At 45.5% G+C, this 24,582-nt stretch overlaps 1 protein-coding gene across 2 annotated transcripts in view; it reads left to right on the top strand.

Annotated features, from left to right (window-relative positions):
• Nucleotides 1-24,582, top strand: part of RIC1 (RIC1 partner of RAB6A GEF complex) — an 882,831-nt gene that overhangs the window by 673,647 nt on the left and 184,602 nt on the right. For both annotated transcript variants that reach the window (XM_078675923.1, XM_078675922.1), the window contains exons 13-15: nucleotides 17,980-18,018; nucleotides 20,560-20,670; nucleotides 24,017-24,106. In XM_078675923.1, the coding sequence (XP_078532049.1) occupies nucleotides 17,980-18,018; nucleotides 20,560-20,670; nucleotides 24,017-24,106 (240 nt within the window). The remainder of the gene's footprint in view (nucleotides 1-17,979; nucleotides 18,019-20,559; nucleotides 20,671-24,016; nucleotides 24,107-24,582) is intronic.

The raw sequence follows: 24,582 nt of genomic DNA, 5'->3' as shown, positions 1-24,582 counted from the left end.
TCTCCAAACCTCATAAAGGGAAGGCTCTGTCGAAGTCGGGCATTGCAAGATGGATTGTGAAATGCATCCAGACATGCTATGCTAAAGCTTAAAGAACTTTTCCCATTCTTCCTAGAGCCCACGCCACTCAAAAGATAAGGGCCTCTATGGCGTACCTGGAAACCATTCCAATAGCTGACATATATTTAAAGCAGCTTCCTGGTCCACACCACACACTTTAAAAAATCATTAGTGTGTGGAGATGCTAGCACTCCAACAAGCCAATGTTTTCACCAGGCAGTACTCCTACACTTTTCCAATAAACTGCTAACACCCACAGTTTCTGGGAGGACTGCTTTACAGTTTATGCACAGCATATGCATCTACAGCCACACATGCCTCAAACCCAAAATGTTGCTTACCCTGTAAGTATCTGTTTGTGACATGTAGTGTTTTTTTTTGTTTTTTTGTTTTTTAAAGACCTTTATTGTGCAAAAGTAGTATACAGTTACGGGCCCACAACCAGTCCGGCTGGCCTCGAAATCAGATCAGAGCACATACGGCAACAATAATACAGCTCAGCAGTCTCCAAAGTAAAAAAACAGCAAACATTACAACGTCCCACAGATTGGATGCGATTACCGAGTGCAAGAGTCTTTAAGGTCCATTTTAAAATTAAGATATAATACAAGAAGGATCAGAGACCAGATAGTCCATTGAAACACCGAGAGGGCAATGTGCACAGAAGGATATCCAAAAACGGAGATGCATAATCGGAGGAGCGGTACAGAACTACATTAATCAGGATAAAGAGGCATACAATCAAATTTCGTATCGTGCAAAACCCACCCCACATACATAAACAACCCCGTAGAAGCGAGCGTGAGCCCCAAGGAGACGAAAAAGGCACACAACTACACACCTAGCCTCCATACTGACCCAGAAAAAGAGGGAAAGAAAGAAAAGACAAACAAAAGGAAGAGAGTAAAAATAACGGTCCATAGAACTAAAAAAGGACAAAACAACCCCCCACCCTACACGCATGCAGAGGCTATGGCCTACCCCCCCCTCGCAGTGTGCCTATCGCCCAAAAACGAGTACCCGAAATATAGACAAAAAAGAGAAAGAAGAACAAGAAAGGAAAGGTTACAGAAATCGGTAGGCGGAACATACATATACACACACACAGACTCCCGGTCTCTCCAGCCAGAAAGGTACATTCTACCCCAGAAACCACAGCAGCTACAGGAATCGATAGTGCGATAAAATTGGGGAGAGGCAACCTAAGCTGCGCAAAGAGTGTAGCCTAAAAAACACGCCAAGTCACCCCCCGGCCACCACACAGATGTCACACATTAAAGAAATCACCTAGCCTTGGCCCGATCTTGTGGGTCCCCCAAGGGATGCCTGTCCAGTAAAGCCCGCTGCAATCGTCATAAAGGAACAAAATGGCCACAGAAGGTAAAGGAGCGACATGAAAATGCAAACAGGACGCCATAGATTGCCGATAAAGACACTTTCACTAATGTCCATCGCCCCCAATACCACCCCAAAATACTCATGCCATGGCCAAAATACAGGGGCGAGGAGAGAAGAGGCATTCACCGGAGCCAACAGTCGCCGAGACAATGGCTGGGCCACTTGCAGCGATACAATGGGCGAGGTCCCCATATCCAGTCGAGAATGGCACCCTGCAGTAGAGCAGAAGCAGACGGATGTTAGTCCACAATCATCAGCACAGTCCAGGATCTGTAAGTCTCCCCCGCACTCGAGTGCGACCACAGGATCTCCCTCAAAGACAGTGAGGGGCAAGTCCACGTACCCCCAGGAGCCATCTGATCGCGATCGTTTCAGTGTGGACACAAGATCGTCAAGTTTACGTCCCAACACACGATGTCTTTCCTTCAAATCGGACTGCAGGGCAAGAAGAGCAGCAAGAATATCACCACAAAGCAGTGCTGGCTGTGTGTCCCATCATACAGCATCGCTCGGCAAACCGCAGTCCCCAGACCACTGTGCTTCAGTAGGCAGGGCGATGTCCTGCCTTTCAATCAGGCAACCAGCAGACGGGTCCATTCGGGAGGGAGAGTGAAGGCAAGGCAGGGACGAGTCCGGTTCAGGTAAATTGCAGTGTGATACTCGGGGGCCGGCACAACACACGCCCAAGGAGCAAACACCGCTCCAGGTCAGCAATGGCAGCGAATTCGGGAGCGGCCCGCGAAAATCGGGCAGAAGAGCGGACATATCTCTCCCTCAGCGCTCCACTCGTAAACAGTTGAAGACCGAGCTCCCACTTCAGGGGAATAGGCCGGCAGTATCGCGTCGCAATCAGCTTCCCAGCGGTGTGTTTTCCCTCAGCAGGCACTCCGGTCCGGCGAGCCGACCCCACCCAGGCTCAGCTAGCCGCTGTTGACACACTAGCGCCCGGCCATGTTTCGTAACTGAGACCCCGGCTCCAGGGCCGCGGGGTCGCAAAACCAATTCGAGGATTGCTCCGGCTGTAGGGCCGTCAGAGGCGTCAGGATAGCGCGAGCGAGATCTGCGCGCATTCACCGTCACCCCGCCGCCAGTCGATCACAGGAGTACAGGCAGGATATACGTGCGGGGCTCGGAGGCTGGAGGAGCCGGGAGCCTACGCTTCCATTCAGGTCGCCATCTTGGCTCCGCCTCCTGTGACATGTAGTGTTGTAGATTCACTTGTGCCCACCGTCCTTCCTGGACACCTATGGCCACTGCAGTCTCTTGCTATCTCTTTTCCTCTTTTGCATGGCCACCTCTCTATACTTCACTTCACATACCATCCTCACCTGCTGTACTGGAATAACAATCTAACAATGGAGTCAATGACCAGGCGCATTAATAGCAAGACAAGGAGTCACAGTACCAAATGACTCGAAAGAATTCTTCAGAGAAAAACAACTTGCACACATCCGTGTCCAACACTAGATGACAGGAGTATGCACAGCATGTGAATCAACAGCACTACTTTAGAGGGTAGGTAAAGTTTTCTATATGTGTTTAAAAACTCTGCTAGCATGTCAATAGATTTCTCCATAGACACACTTTATGCAAAACTGGTTCTGTGGGACTAGTTCTGTTCCACTGTGCACAAAAAAAGGAATTAAAAGCAGAGAAACTCTTTAAAAAAAAAAAAAAAAGAAATTCATGGTGACTGGATCAGTTACGAGATTAAATAAAGGACACAGTCAACTATGACAGAAAAATAGCCTACGATACTTTGCATTGTAGTTCAAGTATCACCAACACATTAAGATTACTGTCATCACCTTACCATGATGAATGATCGAACCACATTGCATTACAGAATTCTCAAGACAATTCTGTTCTTATGAGGATAGGGAGAAAGGTGTGGAAGGTGAAGAAAACTATGCTCTATAGCCAGTGAGCATGGTTGAAGGATAAATAGTGGCGTTGGGTGCAAAGACCCATAGGTCAATCCTGAGACCCCTGTTACTATACATGGCTAAATCCCTTAGGCAGTGGGTGTGAGTGCTCGAGGACTTGTTGCAGGATGTGACAGACTTTCTCAGTAACTATTATGCAGGTCAAAAATCTGTAATCAAAACAGTTGTGGTCACAAACATTGGGCTGTTTTTAGGTCTCGCCTAGTCAGCGCTCCCCCCCCCCCCCCATCTTTCTAATTGGCTCTGTTTACTGTCATTCGTAAATGTCTGCTTTTCATTGGGTAATAAGCTCAGTAGAGCCTCCTTTTCTAACTTTGTAGCCTCCCATGAAGACTTCCCTTGTTACATGTGCTGTTACTCGTTATGTTATTAATTAGTTTCGGGGCACTCTTTTTTTTCCTTTGTGCTTCTTTAAGGTAAGGGTGCCCACCAGTGGCGGCCAGCGCAGGTAAGAGTGGTGGTGAGGGGGTGGGGCATGAGGGGAAGTAAACAGACAACAGAATAGGTCAAATTAAATGAAAAAATAAATAAAACCACTTACCTTGCACTCTCCGCATTGCCGACTCAGCGATGCGGAGATCGCAAGGTAAGTGATTTTATTCATTTTTAAATTTAATTATACCTATCCCGTCATATGTCCCCTCACCCAACGATGCTGCATCGCTCTTTTACCTGTGCCAGCCGCCACTGGTGCACCGCTTACTCCCTCTCCCTGGCTGCAGCTGGCTCCTCCTCATTCTTCCCTCTCTTGGGCTGCAGCTACCTCCCCTCCCTCCCTCCCACTTTTCAAAGGCACTGTCCCTGCCTTCCTATATTCATTGCCGCCTGGTTATAACAATACCAAATTTCCTGCACGGGCTCTTAGAGCCAGAGCCAAACCTTGGCTAAACTCTCCCACCTTTAGATGCCAATGCCATATGCTAACCCTCTGTGTAATCTTGGCCGGCCACCTAGCTGCCTACACTGAACAGAACACATCACCGAGAAAGACAGGGCTGCTATAAATATGCCACAACTGCTGTGCTTAATATTTCGCAAACTAAGTTCAGCGCGGTCCACGCTTGCTCACTCTCCCCGCTGCAGCTGACTCCCCCTTCGCTCCCTCTCTTTGGCTGCAGCTTCCTCCTTCTCCCTCCTGCTTTCAAATGCACGGCCTGCTGTCCCAGTCCCTGCTGTTGCCGCCTGCTTGTGACAATACCAGCTTTCCTGCATGGGCTCTTAGAGTCAGAGCCAAACCTTGGTTCGACTCTCCCTTTTAATGTGTTGACACGCCCACCTTTAGCCAACAATGCCATTTGCTAACCATGCATGTCATCTTTGGTGGCCCCCTAGCTGCCTACACCAAACAGAACGCAACATTGAGAGCAGCAGGGCTGCTATAAATACACCACAACCTCTGTGTTTAATATTTTGCAACCCTACAACTTTCCTCAATCAGGCTACAGTAATTCTGAATCTGAATGTCACAGAGTTCTAGATATGAGTTTCTTCTATTTGGTTTTATAGGCCTGAGGAAAGCGCTCCCTGATCCAAGATGGCACCACGTTTAGTCTGGCAATTATGCTTGTCCTTTCTCGTTTTTGCATTTACGGTCCTCTCTTGTACTAGCTTTTATACGTAATTCTGTACAGTTTCCTAGCAACCACCCACAGGCTTCGAGTCGACTCTGAGTGCAAGAGAGACTGCTCTGAGCTCTGGTCACCCTCAATAAGGACTGGGACTAGTACTCAGATCCAGCTATGCCATCCATCCGAGACCCGCTCCCGTACCCCAAGTACAAGAACGACGCCACTTACTGCAGATTTAGCCCAGTAGAATAGGTATTCTGAATTAAAAGCCACCTTAGTACAGTATTCACAGAGTCTAATGCTGTTCTCAATAAGTGCTGCTGCTCGGCCACCCAGGTCGTTCCTGAGCTAAGCTCCCGTACCCCAAGTACAAGAACGACGCCACTTACTGCAGATTTAGCCCAGTAGAATAGGTATTCTGAATTAAAAGCCACCTTAGTACAGTATTCACAGAGTCTAATGCTGTTCTCAATAAGTGCTGCTGCTCGGCCACCCAGGTCGTTCCTGAGCTAAGTCTCTGGCGGCGCCGATCTCTACCACCTCCTGCACTGTACCAGGACCGCATCTGCAACCATAAGCAGTCTGTGTGCTTTTCAACATCACAGGACTGCATCTGTCATCCCATCTGCCTGCACCTTAACACTCACAGGTTGTGCAGCATCCATGCTGTTTTTAACAAAAACGCTGTAGCATAATTCACTTTAATATGCCTCTCTACAGTAATTAGCGCTCTTTGTTATAGCTTTTTCGCGTCTGTCTGCCTCTTCGCTGTCTCCCCACCCGCACCCTTCACTCTTCCTCTCTTCCTCTCTCCTCCCCCTCCCCTCCTTGTCTGGAATGTATTTGCTTTGCTTATTTTTCTCGGGATCCCGCCATTGGTTAATTGTGAACTCGTACATAAAGAAATATAGCAATTTGCAACTCCAGTACCTCAAAATGTAATTAATGTGTGACCTATTGCAAATGCTTGTTTGCTCCAAGTGGCCACTGCAGCCTGCTAAAGTCTGTGGGTTTTGATGAATAAGGGCTGGGCATAGGCATGAATTTCAGTCATGCCAAGTGGCCGCTGCACTTCGCTGAAGACCTCAAAAATACTTTGATGGCCTATTACTACATATAATACTGGAACATTGCCTTAAAAAACAAAGCACCATGTTTCTCTACAGTTTTAAGGAAAACACTTTTCATCTTCTTAGCAACAGTAATTAAAGGTTTTTCTACTAGCATGGGGGAAACAAAGGGAAAAAATGAAGCTCTCTGTCAGAAGAGGAAGCTCCTAGCAGAGCAAGAGCTTCTCCTACTGGTAAGAAGTATGAGACCCCACACCACCCTGAGAGTGGTCACAACCTGCACATCCCACACAGACTTTCAACCAGTCAGCCCCATGGCCCTCTACCACCAGACATCTGAGGCACTTTTCTGACTGTATTTACTAACCTGTCTGCCTTTAGGATTTCCTCTGTTGACCATCTTCCCTGAGACAGTTATCTTTCATGGATGGTTTGGAGCCTTTTCAGGGCTGGCTTACTTATGCCTACTATCACCCTAGGGTATATTTAGGCCATCAACCAGAACTCTCCAACCATCTCTGTCCTAGGTTTTTCTCTCACTCTGGCTCCAAGTGTAACCTTTCTAATTGCAGCCAGCCTCGACGCCCCAACGCTAGGTGTTTCTTTTCCTTTTTCCCTTAGGGTTTCAGGTCAGGGCTTGCCTGGTGGTCTTTGGTGCAGACTTGCAGAGGGTGTGACCTGTTCAGCCCCAACGTCTTTTCATGATTTCTTCACAAGCAGGTAGTTGAAAAGACTGCTGCCATAGGTCGTTGTTGCTGATGGTGTTCGGCTTGCAGATTTGGAGGATGTTCCTCAGACAGGTGTTGATGAAGGTGTGGACTTTGTTGGTGGTGGTCACTGTTCTCCTCCAAGTTTGTGCTCCATTCTGAAGGTCCGATTTTACATTGGTGTTAAAAGACCTGATCTTGATTTGAAATTATAGGGTCCATGGAGCTCCAGATCTTCTTAGTTGAATGAAGGCGGCCCTTGCTTTGCCGATTCTTGCCTTGACTTCCGCGTCTGTTCCACCCTGCTAGGCAATAACACTGCCCAGGTAGGTGAAAGCCTCAACCTCTTACAGATGCATCGCCTGCAAGAGTGACTGCAGTTGTGCTGGTTGTGTTAGCTTGCAAGATCTTGGTTTTTCGCCTGTGAATCTCGAGGCCAAGTTGTGCTGATGTGGCTCCTATATTTTCGGCTTCCTCTTGTATCTGCAGATGGGTATGGGAGAGTAGGATCAGGTCGTCTGTAAAGTCTAGGTTGTCGAGCTGCATCCAAGGTCTCCACTGGATCCCATTTCTTCTCTTTGCTGTGGATGTCTTCATGATCCAGTCTATGAACAGCAGTAAGAGAAAAGGCGGGAGCAAACAACCCTGGCTAACTCCGATCCCCACCTGGAAGACTATCGTGAGTTGTCCTCCATGGACTTCCCTTGTAAGAGTTCCTGATCATTATTATGAGTTTATCTGTCACACCGTAGAGGCGGTGGAATTTCCAAAGGGTCTCTCTGTCTGCGCTGTCAAAAACCTTCTCATAGCTCATGAGGTTGACAAGGAGGGGAGGCGTTCCATTCCATCGACTTACCAATGATGATGTGCAGTGTTGCACTATGGTCTGTGCAGGATCTATCTTTGTCAAAGCCAGATTGCTGGTCTCACAACTCAGCATTGACTTGTTCCTTCATTCCGTTCACGATGACTCTGTTAAACACTTTACCTGTGGTTGATAGAGGAGTTATCCCTCTGACCTTTGCACAGTTAAGCCTGTTCAGGAGCGGTTTAGAAATTACGGTGAAGAGTGCATTGCCACAGTCAAATCTGCTGGTAATCAGGGACTTTATAATTGTGTCTTCCTGGTGTGGACCAGTAGCCATTTGAAGATTTTTCCTGACATCCTCATGATGTGGAAGCCAGTGGAGGTCACTGTTTTTACTGTCAGATCCAGCTTGTTGACCAGGATCATTCCAAGATTTCTGGCATGGGTGGAGGAGTGAGTGTGGGGGCTCAAGTCTGTTGGCTACAAGGTGGAGTCCTAGGCCGAGACTTTCTTTCCAAAGATCACCACTTCTGTTTAGTCTATGTTAAGTATGAGGCAGTTGGATTTCATCCAATTGGCTGCCGTGATCATTCAGGTGACAACTTTTTTTTTTCATTGTGGGGGTCTTGTCCAACAGGGAGACAATTAGATGGGTGTGATCTGCGTTGGAGAGTATGTTGATGTTGTGTGATTTTATGAGGTCTGCCAGCAGAGTCATGTAGATGTAGAAAAGTGTCCGACTGAGGGAAGATCTTTGGGGTGCTCTACATATAAGGTTCGTGGCCTCTGACGTGTAGGATGACAGGTTGACTTTTTGTGTTTTTGCTGTGAGGAAGGAGCAAATCCAATTGAAGGCGGGTCCTAGAGTGCCTGTTTGATGTACTTTTCTCATCGGGTTGTACGGGTAGACCACCTCGAAGGCCACTGAGAGCTTGAGCAATATGAGGGCCGCTGTATCTCTGCCAGTAGCGGCTGGCAAGGTTCAGGGCTGATTGGGGGGGGGGGGAGTTAGGGGGGGTAAAAAAAAAACACGGAACAGGAAGCACTCATGTTCCCCAGAGCCAATCACAATGCTGCAATGCAGCGTTCTGATTGGTCCGAGTGCCATGGTTCGGCGCTCAGATGGGGACTGATAGCCTGGGCATGTTCTCCGCCCAGGCTGTAATGCTGCCTCGGTGGAGAAAATGCTAAGTGCGCATGAAAGTTTGGCTGACCAAACATTTATGCACACATAGGAGCGACAGCCACTCCTCCCCCGTCAGCAGAGCAGCCATGCCCCGCCACCAAAGCTGCCACGCCTGCAACAGGAAAACAAAATTATAACATTATCATTTTATTTTTCCTTACACTGCTGAAAAGCAGTGGGCCGACGCTCCTCCGCCTTAGTGGAGGAGCCGCCACTGATCTCCATGGTCGAGGATAAACCTGATGTTATCTGTAGTTGCGAACCGGGTGGTTGTGGTGGTGTTGTTGGGCTGGAAGCCTGGTTGTGTGGTGTCTAGGAGCTGGTGTGCGTTGAGCTTGTGAGCGAGTTGCTTGTTGATGGCTTTCTCACTTGTTACTCAGAACGTCTGTCTTCCTGTTAGTAGTTTCTCTGCGAATTTGACTACTGTCATGCGTGTCTCATGTAGATATTCCTGGACTCCCTTGTGAACAGAAACTTTAGTGGTTTTTACTGCTGTTTCCACTACAAATGCTTTTTATGGGACAAGGTTGTTATCCTTGTGCCCAACCTCCAGCCTGGAGTGGCTTGCACTTCATCTGGTCTCTACCCTTTCATCTGTCCAGCTCTGGGGACTCTGCCAGGAGGTTAATCTCTCACCCACATAGCTCTCCAGGTCACTGGGATATACAATCCCCTCAACCACTTCAAGCTGGCGATCCTCTGAGCAGCATAATTACTAGCACTACTGAAAAAATTCAGCAGAATTCGAAAGTGTGCAAGAGAAATGTCTTCCCTTAAGCCCACAGACTTAAAACTATGTAACGATTGCAGGAAGACGACATGTAATCCTCACGTTTGCCTGTGGTGTCTAGGTTCTAGTCATGACTTTAAGTCATGTGACATATGCTTCCTGATGCACCCAAAGGCCATCAGGGAGCAGGAATCAAAACTGTTGCATACCACAAAAAGCAGGGCACAGGTAGCAGGGCCGGATCCGTGCCTCGTGTTGATCTCGCACCAAGTCTTAAGGTAAATCAGAATCATGTTGTATCGTAAGTGCAAGAAGGCCAAGCCGGTTTTGTCCTTCTCTCAACACTACAGGGCTGGAGAGAAGTCACTCATTCGGCACTCCAAATACTCAGAGCCCATCCTGATACTAGTACCAGCCTCCACTGAGCTTCCCAGGTTGCCTTCGTCCCATCAACAATTTGAGGTTTTCAAAGAGGCCATGGTGCAGATTTTTAAGGCAGTGCCTTCAGGCCCCATCGAGCCTCAAAATTCCAGGGCCAATTTCTCTCAACAGGCCCTCCTCCGCTGGGCCAACTTTCTCTTTTGGGACTCTTTCTGGCTCCCAGCGGTCACTGAACCATGCTTCCACTCCGGCGCCTAGGCTGGTTCCGTTTCATTCTTTCCCAACCCCTACTCCAGCAATTTTTCTCCAGGTACTCATTTCTGATCCAGAACCTAGATCGACTCACACTAGATCCATGTCTCATGTCTTGTTATGAGATAACTAAAGCACAATCTCCACCAGGGTCCAGGCTGCTTCAGTTGTGCTGGCGAAGGGTGTTCCTATCCTGTATATCTGTGCTACAAGGGCATCTGTGCATACTTTCACCAAGCATTACTGCCTCCACAGTCAGGTCTGCAGAGGTGGGAGTTTTGCCCTCTCAGTTCTACTGGACTTGCTGCGAGTCCACTCCTCAGACTGCCTTTGGGAGATACTGCTTAGGTATCTATCCAACAGGTGATGAATCTGCAGTTTAAAGTGAACATCAGAACAAATCACTTACCATCAGTTCTGGTGGACTCTCTACCTCACCATAAATTCCTCATCGCCCTCCTGCCTCCATGTTCTGTGGACAGAGAATATCCATATTTTAAAAAGGTCCCAAGTTAGTTTTCAGCACACTATTGTATTCAATTTTTAAAGATTAAATTAGATCCGCATCTGAGGGCACGGAAGGAGGACAATACAAAAACAGATGTCAGTGGTCCGTGGCGGACCAATATGCAACTCTGCTCTGTTGCTTCAGCCGTGATACGATGTGCCATGGAATCACACAGCACCACCTAGTAGTTAATGGGAGATACTGCTTGAAAATATCCAGCTCTAGCCTGCCTACTGGGAATATTTTTAAAGTGAGGAATCTGAAATTAGATAAATTATCCACCCAGAAGAACGTTAATGACGGTAATTAACTTGTGCATCTACCCCAGAAGCATTATTTCATTGTAGCAGGAATTTATGTGCCTGCTGAAGCTGCCCAAATATCAAGGTGTTTCCCAAAACATTCAGTGTGCCTATGGTATGGTATAATCCTTAGATAGGTTAGAGATCAGCCCGGTGTTCTTAACTTATAGATTTTTGCATTTGCATACCAGTTTTGCATTGGCTCTGCTAAGAACACCATGTTGTGATTGTTTTTGCACTGAAACCAGATGCAAGTCTTGTGTGAAGCACACTGTTTCCGCACTGTCCAAGCATTTCCTGTTTTTCACCAGTTAAACGCATATTTACAAATACCAAGTGTTGCCATGTTAATCACCAGAACTAAGCTGCCATGAGATACTTATGTATTCTCAATATTTGCATGCACAGACACACAAAACAAACATGCGGTCACATGCACATGTTCGCTGCTCGCCTTTTCTCATCTGTACTTTGGGGCCTAAAGTGGTGGATATCCTTTGCTACTCTGTGACTGATAGCTGGAGAGCCAAATAGAGGAGTGCATTAACCAGGGCATCACTTCAGGGCAGGCAGTATCTCCAGGAGCTACTCTTCTATTTCCGTTACCTTGGCAGGCAGATTACCTTAGGGAGGAATTGGGACAGGTAGGCAAAGTTATGTTAATTTATTTTTATAATGTGCACAGCTACCCAAAAAGGGTTTCCCAGCGCATGCCAGAAGGATCCATGAGATGTAAGCAAGAAAAACAGGTAAAATGAAGATTATTGATTAAACAACCAAGTTTTTAGTTGTTTACGAAAGTTTAGATACAATGTTTCTTTACGAATCACAGGCGGGAGAGAATTCCACAAAAGAGAACCAAGATGAGAGAAGGAGCGGCCGCCCATTCTCGCAAGTTTGATCCCTAGGAATCACAAATTTTTCTTGAATAGAGGAGTGTAGCAGATGGGAGGGCTGATAAGGGCGTACACGTTTTTGTAGATAATTAGGCGCTGTGCCCATCTTGATCTTAAACATAAAGCTTAGGGCTTTAAATTTCGTCCAATTTTCCACTCTGAGCCAATGCAAGTCTCTCAGGGCATTAGAAATGGAGGACATTCTTGGGACTCTACACAGCAGTCTTGCTGCAGAGTTCTGTACCACCTGAAGCTTACGTAGCACATCCTTATTAGCCCCCAAAAAGAGGATGTACCCATAGTCCAGTCGAGAAGTTACAAGTGCCTGGACTACAGTCTTTTGGGTAGCAATCAGGAGCATCCAGATGATTTTCTTTAGCCATTTTAAAATGGTAAAGCAGGTGGCTGCAGTTTTTACTGCATGTTGTTTCATAGGCAATTTATTGTCGATAATGAATCCCAAATTACGGGCCTGAGTAGAGGGCAGGGGTAAAGGCTCCATTACATCGGGCCGATGTTGGGGACCCCAAAGATCTGTGTTTTTCCCAAAAATAAGGACTCCCATTTTTTTCTCCATTGAGCGTGAGTAGGTTAGATTGCATCCAAGATGCAACCTTACCCAAGCCCAATTGAAGGGTTGAAGGTCCAGAGGATTCTTCCGCTGATAGGGAAAAAATAATTTGGGTGTTGTCGACATAAGAAACAAGCATTTACAATGCAATGGTTTTGCCTTTGTTAAAGTTTGAGCTATTGGCATTGCTCTTGACAATATTTTTATTTATGTTTTTTTAACATAAATAAATAGCATTGTCATTTACAATGCCACTAGCTTGATCTCTCGCAAATGACACACACAAACACCCACAGAGAGCCCCCCCAATACACACTCAGAGGCCTCCCCACACACACCCACACAGAGCCCCCCACACACACACCCACACACTGCAAGCCCCCCAACACACTGCAAGCCCCCCAACACACTGCAAGCCCCCCAACACACTGCAAGCCCTCACACACTGCGAGCCCCCCCACACACTGCGAGCCCCCCAACACACTGCAAGCCCCCCCACACACTGCAAGCCCCCCACACACACTGCAAGCCCCCCCCCACACACTGCGAGCCCCCCCAACACACTGCAAGCCCCCACACACACACTGCAAGCCCCCACACACACTGCAAGCCCCCACACACACTGCAAGCCCCCACACACACTGCAAGCCCCCACACACACTGCAAGCCCCCCCCATGTCCCCCTCCAAAACTGGCTTCTAGGAAACACCCCCGGGCCTGCAGGAGAGCGAGCCAGAGTTTATTTATTCAGTCAGCTCGACAGGACTGAGAGCCCAGAAAAACAAGCCTCTGCCTCGCATTTGGAGAATCAGTCGCTTCTCCGGCCCTGCAATACAGCCTTAACTTTACTGCCGAAAAGAAGTACTTTCGGTTTGCAACTGCAAGTCAAAAGAGAATGGTCATCACAGCTTCTGGCGGGTTCCCATGAAATCGGAGAAGATGAAGCCATCTATCTCTCAAATTTCCACAGAGAGCAGCGTTTTCTTCAGAAGGCCCTCGAGTTAGAGAGAGTTCTGGTCCTTTTGAATACATTTTGTAAACATACTTCATGCAAAACAGACCTTCAATGCAGCAACAGAGAGGAGTTTTCCATTGAAGGCCTTAATTAAAACAGTTCCTGGCATCCAACTAGTCCCAGAAAACATGCATACAGATATACCCACAATTTTAAGTTAGAAAACCCTCTGCTTCACAGCACACTTCGGTGGCAGTTAAAGAAGAATTCTAATATGCATACCTGCCCACCCAGAGCAGATTTTCACTGTGTGCAAGAAGGTACAGGGCCTAAAGTCAGCCAGGGCCTGAAGACCTATATAGGGACACGGAGGGTACGAGCAGTGGCCCCATGGAAAGGGGCGGGGCTTTGTGACCCACTGGAAAGACAACCACTCCCATCCTTCCCAAAAACCCCAACTCCTTTGTCTCTGGATATTTATTTGAAATCGTGTACACTGCAGATTATCACTGTAGAGCCTCCACAGCTGACTTGGAAACTCAGTTGGTGCACAGGGTTTCCTAGTGCCCCGCGTGTTATCGGCACTTCACCGGGTGACATGTCTTGTGCATTTTTGTTTCACAGTGCTAGCCCCATCCCAGCGCTCACTGACACGCTATCGCTCAACCCAAAGAGTACAGACAGAAAGAATGACACACTGCCGGGGGGGAGGGGCCGCGATTGAAGCGAGGGGAATGGGGCGACTCAGTCGGGGGGGGAGCCTCGGAGATCAGCTGAGAGCCCCCCGCTGCAATTTGCAATGTCAAACATTGTTTTTTTAAAGCCTCGCATCTGATGAACTGTGTTTAAACGCCGCCCTTTTTTACGTAAAAACCCCCCACATATGAAGCAATCACTAGCGACGTAGGCACGTGACTGATTAAAAAACACACTGTCGAGAAAAACGCACTATTTACAGGAAAACACTCAGCACTGCACTTTCCGTTTCGTTTCTGAACCTGCCGTTAAAGGGTGCCAGGGGCCCCTCGGCTGCCCGACGGAGACCACACAGGATGGGAGGGCACGGAGGATGTCCACTTGCATGCCCCACCGCCCCCGCCTGCTCGAGAACAGAACACCCCCCAAATGTATAAAGGAAGGGCCATCCAAACCAGGAGAGCGGGAGGGGGGAGAGCGGGAGGGGGGACGGCGGCGGGAGGAGGGACACGGACAACCTGAAAACTCACCGGACTGCTCCCAGGAGGCGGCGGGGGCGCTTGCGGTGTCCTTCCTCTGCCGGGGCCTGGCCTCTCTTCTCGGGTGCCGCGGGCGGGGCTCTCCTGCACCGGGGCCTCGCTGGCAGCCGCACTCCTTTCTCCTGGCATAGAAAGACCGGCGCCGACTTCCGGCTTGCCTGCGGCCCGGCCGGACCAGATTCGGGGGCGTTCCCGGCTTTCGGCTGACGTCGCGTGACGTCGGCAAAAGCCAAAGAATCGCGGGAACGCCCCCGAATCTGGTCCGGCATTGACGGACAGGCCCCTCGTCCAATGGCTAGGCTCCATTTATGGAGCCAGCCAATAAATGACGAGGGCCGACCCAAACCCCACTACAGTTCTCATCAGGTTTTCGCCTGCGCGAAAAAGATGCGCAGAGCGCATCTTTTCGCCAGGCAAAACCTAAAAAGGGACAACCCGCCTCTTCTGTTATTGCTGCCAAAGGTTGTACATATATGTTAAACAGGAGAGGACTTAAAATTGATCCTTGCGGTACCCCATATGGAGAGGAGTAAACCTTTGAAGAAGCCCTAGTTGAAAACACTTGAAATGTCCGCCTTGATAGAAAAGAAGACAGCCAAACAAGTGCCGATCCTGAAATGCCCAAAGATTGTAAAGATCCAATTAATACGATATGAGAAACCGCATCGAATGTGGCACTGAGGTCTAACAATGTAAGGGACACTGTGTTACCTGCATCCAAACGTTGTCTTAACATTTCGGTGACAATAAATAAAGATTTCCCTTGTGGCTATTCTAATTTTACCATAGACCTTAGTTCATAGTAAGAATGACATGTCCTGCAACATGTATTAACTCTGTGGTTACTCAGTCAGAGTTTGTTCTCTCTGTTAGCCTTCCAGTGTAATAGGAATAGCTGGTTGTCTGAATGTTTGTATGTGAGGGTATGAATGTGTGAGTGATGGATGTGATTTAGGTGTGGATATCTAAAGTTTTTCATAAATTTTGAAAAACAGTGGTATTGGATAAAACAACACAAATGTATTATGATGATGAAATAACTGTTTTTATATGTATTTAATTTGTCTGAAATAATATAATGACTTAGAGAAATAAGAAATCATGATGTATAAAAAAGAAGAAAAAAGTTTATAAAAAAAAGTCTTTGTGATATTACTATGGAAAAAATAAATAAAAATTGATAAATGTAAAGCACACTTGTTGTTAATACATGTTGCAGGACATGTCATTCTTACTATGAACTAAGGTCTATGGTAAAATTAGGATAGCCACAAGGGAAATCTTTATTTATTGTATTTGATATTTTCCCCTCTTTTCCCTGGCTTAAAGTAATTTGAGAGGGGGTCCCCTTATTCATACTTAACATTTCGGTGACACCAAGAAGGATTGCCTCGGTGGAGAAACCCGATCTGAAGCCGGATTGGGAAGGATGCAAATAATCAGAAGCTTCAATAAGCGTGGTCAATTGTAAGTTTACATGTTTTTCCAAAATTTTGGAAAACACAGGAAGTAAAGAAATAGGCCTAAAATGAGATGGTTGGGCAGGGTCAGCATTAGCCTTTTCAACAATGGGAAGACCATGGCATGTTTCCACTCCGGCGGCACCATGGCCTCTTGAAGCGAGGCATTAAGTAGTTCCATAACAGTTCTTCGAGATGATTGTTTGAATTGCAGGAGTATAGAGGCCGGGAGAAGATCACAAGGAGATCCCGATTTAATGCTGGCTAAATTCTTTTTTAAAGAATTAATGTTAAGAGGCGCTCACTTCTCTAACTTTATGAGGGGTTCAGCATCCACTGTAGACTCAAAAGAAGAAGTGGATTGAATGGGTGCCTTTGAACTAGTACCATTTAGTGTCAGATATAATTGTTCCACTTTATTTGTGAAGAAATGAGCAAGGGTATTGCATTGTAATTCATCCAAAACAGGAGGGCTGGATTGCGTATCCGAGCCTGCTAATCTCTTAACCATAGAAAACAGAGTGCGCGAGCAGTTCTGAGCCTTCGAGATAGTAGAGGAAACATATTCTGCTCGCGCTAATTTACATAAAACTTGATATTTTTTTAAGGCAGTTTTATATGTAAGTTTAGCTTCGGGGGAATAATTCTTGCTCCAGCGTCTTTCCATAACCTTACATCTGCTTTTTTCGATTTTTAATTGTTCTGTAAACCAAGGAGCAGGGGGGACGATGATTATTCAATTTTGTCTCAGAAAGTGGGAGACAATCATTAGTTGCCTTAAAAATCCAATTATAAATGATTTCTGAAGATGATAAAGATATAAAGTCAATGGTAGGGGCATTATTAGACAATGTTTGATTGAAAGCTTTTATGTCTCAATTTCCGCAATTTCTGGACTGAGGTTAAATACCAAGTGTCGATAGAGCCAGATTCATTAGGGTTGTAAATTGGAACTTAACTGCGAAGTGATCTGACCAACATAAGGGAAGAGAAGGTGGGCAAGTAATGTTGGATAGATTGGAAAAAATAAGATCCAATAAGTGGCCCGCTGTATGCGTTGGAACACTGTTACAAAGTAATAAATTAATTGCGGAAAAATCTGCAATCAATGCACTGCTCGTAGTACATTCTTTGGTATCTAAATGGAGATTTAAATCACCCAAAACTGTGAAGTTAACCATTTTGAGTAGATGCGGAGCAATCAAATCAGGGAGTGAAGACGCCCAAGGACCAGCTGGTCCTGGGGGTCGATAAATCAAAACCGCCGACATAGTAAACTGGGCAGTCAAAGTAAGTTTAAAAAGAGCAGCCTCACAGTCAACAAAAGGAAAATCCCCGAATTTGCAAGAATAACACTTTTTAAAAATGAATGCAATGCCTCCAAAGTGAGGCCAGATAGCAGGTGGTTTGGATAGTCAAGGGAGCCAGGAGAAATAGTTGCGAAAATAACAGAGGAGCTGCACAGCATGGTGGTTGTCCTCATACTCCATCCTAGCTAACAGCCACCCTGAGGTTCTGACCATGTTTCCATTGACTGATCCTGTTTGACAGTGCTTGGAGAGACAAACTGCGGTGCCGTGGTACCTGGGCAAATTTTCATTTTATACTGTATGATCTGCAGTTCGCCCACTGCTTCATACATCGACAACTGCAAATGTTTCCCAGTAGAGAAGCAGTCTAATTGTATTCTGATGATAGGCCCAAGAAAGCTTAGCCTTTGTGTGAAGCAGTGCGTGGAAACTGCAACTGTCCAGTTATTTTTTAAATTTTTTATTATCCTCATTAAGGAAACCTTGTGCTCTATACTTTTATTATTATGTTATTTAAGTCCTATTTTATAAACTAACATTTACTTTATATTTGTATGTTGCTTCAAAAGTATTTGTATCAGATTTAGTGAACCTGCCAATTGATTTGTAAGCCATTGATATGTTCTCTTTGTTTAGATTCAGAGCACGTACCTCGAGAGCAACTGGCCTATTCGGGTAAGTATTTTTTTCAAGTAGCAAGAGGAGTGCTCATTTGTGAAGTGCAGTTATTAGATTCTACAGACAGATTTGATGTACAGATATTGTGTTTTAAGTTTGAATGATTTGTTTTTGATTCATGTGAACACTTTTCGCTCTGCAGCTTTCAATACAGAAAACAATCATAATTCCATTTAAATAATTGTCGTTGCACCCATCAGCTAGTGACAAAAAGGGCGCTATAACCATGGGAATAAAGGGAATGACATAGGAGGATTGGGAAGCTAAGCATGAAAAGAAAATCATAGGTAAAGCGGGCTACATGCATAAAGTGTGAAAAGGCATCACCCCAGGTAAAACATTACCTTGCTAAATACTTAGTGCAAGTACGTTTCCTAACTCCACGTCGTCCATGAATGTAACTACTAGGAAAATTTGAGTGGTGCACATTTTGAAAGCCCCTTGAAAACACACGCATCCATATCATGTAGTTGGCATATGTTCCAGGTGTACTCCTCTTCATTGCACCACACTTTGAGATTTCTAGGGTTCCTAATCACTGCCTTAACCCCTCCCATGCTCATGACCAGCTCAGCTCGTCATGAGCCACGGTTCCCCACCTTTCCCCGGAGTGTCCCCACCTTTCCCCGGAGTGTCCCCACCTTTCCCCGGAGTGTCCCCACCTTTCCCCGGAGTGTCCCCACCTTTCCCCGGAGTGTCCCCACCTTTCCCCGGAGTGTCCCCACCTTTCCCCGGAGTGTCCCCACCTTTCCCCGGAGTGTCCCCACCTTTCCCCGGAGTGTCCCCACCTTTCCCCGGAGTGTCCCCACCTTTCCCCGGAGTGTCCCCACCTTTTCCCGGAGTGTCCCCACCTTTCCCCGGAGTGTCCCCACCTTTTCCCGGAGTGTCCCCACCTTTTCCCGGAGTGTCCCCACCTTTCCCCGGAGTGTCCCCACCTTTTCCCGTAGTGTCCCCACCTTTTCCCGTAGTGTCCCCACCTTTTCCCGTAGTGTCCCCACCTTTTCCCGTAGTGTCCCCACCTTTTCCCGTAGTGTCCCCACCTTTTCCCCCGTAGTATCCCAACCTTTCCCCCGTAGTATCCCAACCTTTCCCCCGATAGTCCCAACCTTTCCCCCGATAGTCCCAACCTTTCCCCCGATAGTCCCAACCTTTCCCCCGCGTGCCCCAACAGTTGCCCCTGTGTGCCCCAACAGTTGCCCCTGTGTGCCCCAACAGTTGCCCCTGTGTGCCCCAACCGTTCCCCCTGTGTGCCCCAACCTTCCCCCACCTACCCAACCTTCTCTGCCTGCCCCATCCTTTCCCCTGCCTGCCACATCCTTTCCCCTGCCTGCCTCATCCTTTCCCCTGCCTGCCCCGTCCTTTCCCCTGCCTGCCTCGTCCTTTCCCCTGCCTGCCTCGTCCTTTCCCCTGCCTGCCTCATCCTTTCCCCTGCCTGCCTCATCCTTTCCCCTGCCTGCCCCATCCTTTCCCCTGCCTGCCCCATCCTTTCCCCTGCCTGCCCCACTGCTTTCTCTTGCCTGTTCTACCTCTTTGTCTTGCCTGGTCCCCTTTCTTCCCACTCCCCACCACCCTCAATCTTAATCTCTGCCAGGGCCTCCCTCCTGCAAACTGCTCTGTTTGTTTCAGTTGAATCCCAAGGATCAATTTCTCATAGCAACAGTGCCAGTTCACCACCCTCAAACGACTTCTAATCCCATCACTACTCCTGTCTGGAAAAGGTCTCCTCGCACCTCTCTCGAGTGCCATGAGATCTCAAGGGGCCCTTCCATCTTTAGCCACACCTGGACCTTAAGGCAGAACCCCTTTTGCTTAAATCTCAGCTTTCGCTGAATCCTGATTAATGCTGACAAGAAGCTCTTCAGGTACTCTGTCAGCAGGTCTGGGACAGACTGAAGGGTGAAGTTGGCCAGAGTAGCTCAGAAAAGGGTAGCTATTCCACACTTTCATGTATTTATTGACTGGAGGGCGTGCAATATCAAGTGTTTCTGTGGTAAAACCAAGGGGCCAATATGCTCTACCCTAGTCAATACCTACCTGGAAGTAACTTCTCACTTGCACAATATTTCTCTCAAGTGGTTCCATCCAGGGCAACGTTCTTACATAGGAAGCTGTGTCCAGTGGCTTCTAATGCTGGAATTGCTCATTAGAATTCCTGAACAGTCATGGACCCCACCGCACACTTTTTTATCCATATTAGCCGCTCACTCCCCCAACTCATAGCTAATAGATTTTAAGATAGTGGAATGTCTTGTGACTAAATGGAAATTGCCATTAATGTCTTGTAAATTGGATTCCTATATAGTGATGCTAAGTCCTCCCAGCCTTTCTGTGTTTGTTTCATCAAGCTTTGTTCTTATGTTTGAGATTAGTGCTGCATGTTTTTCAGAAATCTTGTGTGATGTTGGGTAAATATTCAATTGTATACCTGCTGGAAAGCAGATTGAAGAGAGAAATTTTAGTAGGAAAGTGCAGCCTCTTTTTTCACTTAGTGTTCAAGAAAGTGCTAAACATGATTTTTTTTTACCCTACTTTGTATAGATCTCAACAATTGACAAGTTGGGAAAGAATGTTGCTGTTGTCGGCAAGTTTGGTTTTGCACATTATTCCTTACTAACTAAGAAATGGAAGTTGTTTGGAAATATAACACAGGTGAGTGCATAAACCAGTTTTGAAAACGAATTTTTTTTGTATGGTTTTAAAACCTTTACTTTCTGACAATAATTTGTAATGTTATCTTTTGAATTGTACTACTCGCTTGTTTTATTCTTCTGGTTAGCCATCATTTGTGATGGGCAACTTGCAGAGTTAATCAGTGCCAAGGGAAATGGGATTACTTCAAGAACTGTTCTCTTGGTTACATAATTTTCTTATTAACGTAAGTCTCCAATTACAACCTTAATTATATCGGTTTTCCTGCATTATACATTAAGTGAAAATGGGTTATATGGGTTTTGTTTAGCCAAGTTGTAGTTATACTAAGGTCCAAGGTCACAAGAAGCTTATGAGGAAGAGAGGACCGCCTTAATGATCATGCTCTGCACGCAGTTTCTTCTGTCTGTCATACATGGCATGATTGGTGAACATGAGGCTGCAGATAGGTCTAATGACCCCAGTTTGAATGTATCGAGTTTGTTCAGAAGATTAAGAGTGTAGAGCGTTCTGAATGCGAGAAGATAAATTCAGTTTTCTTGGATGAATATGATTTTGTTTCTCTATCTGGATAAGTGGCTAAATCCTTGAAAGGTAGGAGAGCTTTAAATAATGTCACCTTATTACTATCTTGATTTGGGTTATGAAGGGAAGCGTGCTTTGCTTGGTATCACAGGCTGATTAAGCATTACATACCAACCTTTGCCACCTGCCCTGGGTGTGAGGGCAACAAACTGACCGCTATGATAGTCTTAAACACTGTTTGAACTCAAATAAAATTTGTCCAAGGGGTAAACCATCCTAATAGATACCTAAAAATTGATAGTCAATAAGGACCAGCAGCCTAATTTTAACTGCATATTTTATGCCTGGTACAGCTTGGTGTACTTTATTTACATAGTTATCAGCCATGCATTTGTCTTAAATCATCAGCAATCCACGGTGTTCAGTTCTGTTAATGACCTCCTCCCCATATCTTGTGATCCCGTCCAAAATGTTACACAAAGATATGCGTTATAGAGGTAAATATATTCCAAAAACTGTACAGATCTGCTATTGGCACATCAGCTTACAAGATTGGTTAAATGGTTAACATCTTTAAAACTTTTAAAGGGCTGAATGATGTGGAAGAATTCCCTTCCCTCTTCTAGATTGGCTAAGCAAAGGGGGGCTTCTCCCAGTAACCACACTCTCACCATGCACTAAGTTACAAGTGAAAGGCTGGCTGTCACAAAGAACTCCACTGCTGAATATTCAACACTGGGATGCTCAAATATACTCTTAAATACAAGTAAAAAAGACTAATAGTTTTCCAAGCAAGGATCGGAGACTGTCACGGAAGGTGTTAATCAAGTCATGGCAGCCGTAGGAAGGGAACCAACAAGGTCCGTACCTTGGCTTAATCATGCGTTAACTGTGCTGTGCACGAACCAACAAAGCACCATCAGGGATTTCTAAAAGTGTCCTAGTTTCATGAGATTCCCAAAGGGGCTACTGGAATGTCCAGAGTCCTTTATGCTAAAATCTATTTTAACAATGTATTTTCCATATGTAATGGTTGTAAGTGCTGAGCCAATGGCTGCAGAGTTTGTGCTAGATCCAGAGAGGTATTCATGTTTAATACATTACACCCTGTCAAAGGCCAGATGCAGTGAGAACCTTTCACTTATTCTTCTTGATTACTCAAAGAAAGGGTTACTCCTCACAGTAGCCATGGTGTCATCCTGTACCAAGTTAAACTTGAAGGTGTCAAGTGTCACATTAAGAGTGTGCCAAAAGTTGGACGAGGCCAATAGGCAGATCAGATAAAACCTCCTTGGCAATATGAATCTCTTGATTGAAGATGGAGAAAGACAAGAAGAAAAACTAGGCTCCAAACCCACCCTGAGATAACGTAGAAACACACCCAGCAAAAAACAGGAGTATAGAATTTAAAGAAAAAATGGAAAATGTCAGTCACAAAAATCACTAGAGAGAGAAGTGAAAATTTGGCTTTTAATGCATTCCAAAACTTTCAGTAAGGAAATTGAATTCTTTATATAGTCATTCTACAGGAAGTGACTTCACACAACAGCATTTAGAGATCATCTTGAGCAGGGAAGGTCAGCTCATGCACAGGAGATAAGATGGGACTGAATGACTTCTACGATGGGGTTATACATATGACTTGCCATGTCCTTATCTTCCTGATGATGATGGTTAGCATAACAGCTACATGACAGGCCACAGTGTTGCTTCATTAATTAAACCACATATATTGTACAACACATTTTTCGAAGGAATTGGTCATTTTGGATAATCTTGGCTTTTTGCACTTTTTTTGCTTTAAACCTGGATAGGATGTGTGCCCTTCCCAATAGTTTTCATTTTTATTCAGCCATACCTTCACAGATAGATAGGAATATAAAGAAGAAATATTAGAAGAAACGTAATTGACATTATTATTACCATTATTCTAAGGGTAAATAGTGTCATCAGTAATTAAACAGCTAGGTCATTAAAGTTGCTTTCTTAACCAACAATCTCAATACCCCTTCTGAAGACCTAGAAGACATTTGAATACATAAATAAAACAATGGGTCTGTTGATCATCTTTCAAGCTCTCACCAGCATGGCAGTTAAGTAGATGCCATTACACAGAAGTAGACAATTATAGGACCAAAGCAATACCGAAAGCAAGACAGGCAATGCTGTAAAAGATAGTAGGTTAGTGGGGACGGTGGTAGCAAGGGTGATCAGTGCATGACCACAAAACCACTACTAGATATTGTTCTGCAGAAGATAAGCCTACAGACCTATTTTTTCTTTTGGTCTATGGAAACATTTGAATCATGGTATAGTCTGGGATGCATTACCATAAGGGAAACATAGTTTTGCAATGCTTAATGGTATTGTCATGAAAAAATACATCAACATTTACTTTTCGGTAGTGAGAGTGCTTATGTGTTGTGGCTGTCATTGCGAGTTGGCCCTTGATTTCAGGTGGTAATACTAGTTTCAGTATTATCGATACGGGATATATTGGTAGTACTTTGGTCTGCTATGGGGATAACAAGTTTTCTTGAATAGGTTTATGTCGAATGGGGAGTAGCCTGGAAAAGTTCTATTACCAACTCTACGTACAGCAGGTGGATCCGTAGTCGGGAATACCTCACTAATAATTCCCATTTTGAGGGAAAGTTTTCAGCTGGAATGGAAATTTCAGCTGGTCTCTAATGAGCTAAGAAACCATGTGCATCTTTATTGATCATTAGGGGAGTGTATTGTGTTTTATTTTTTCACATATTTTGTGTTTTCTCTATGCCTTTTAAGAATCGTCGAACTGTTTTTGTTTCCTTCTATTTAGGAGCAAAACATGATGGTGAGCGGAGGTTTGGCATGGTGGAATGAGTTCATTGTGCTTGCATGTTACAATTTAAATGATCATCAAGAAGAGGTGAGACACTAGATTAAAAAAAATGAAATTATTTTGCGCATATGCCTTACAAGTTTTGAAGAAACCTGTTTATTCCAAAAACTGTGTGTGTGTGTATATCTGTGTGTGTGTGTGTATATATATATATATATTTATATACATACATATAATTGTATATTTGTGTATTTATATATATGACCTGCTAGTGGTCACCAGTAGGTAGTTATAGTTAGGACCTGGTTTCCATAGGAAAATCATTTTTTGTTTTGCTGATAACTTTTGCGCTGTTTGACAAATAGTCACAAGTTTCAAAACTAGTGTGCCAGTCAATTCTACAGCTGTCTGGAAAGTTTTGGGGTGATTCGTCAATCATGGGCCTAGAAAAGGGGGACGGGGGGCAAATCGCTTTTTCGCCATGCAATTTCCCATAGGAATTTTAGACACGACTATAGCCAGAACCACAGAACGAAATTACATCAGATTTGGCAGAAAGATAG

Source organism: Lissotriton helveticus, chromosome 2_1 (assembly GCF_964261635.1).
Source record: "Lissotriton helveticus chromosome 2_1, aLisHel1.1, whole genome shotgun sequence".
In the NCBI taxonomy this organism is placed as follows: domain Eukaryota; kingdom Metazoa; phylum Chordata; class Amphibia; order Caudata; family Salamandridae; genus Lissotriton; species Lissotriton helveticus.
Note: the sequence above shows the minus strand (reverse complement) of the source record. Positions and strands in the feature narration are given on the sequence as shown.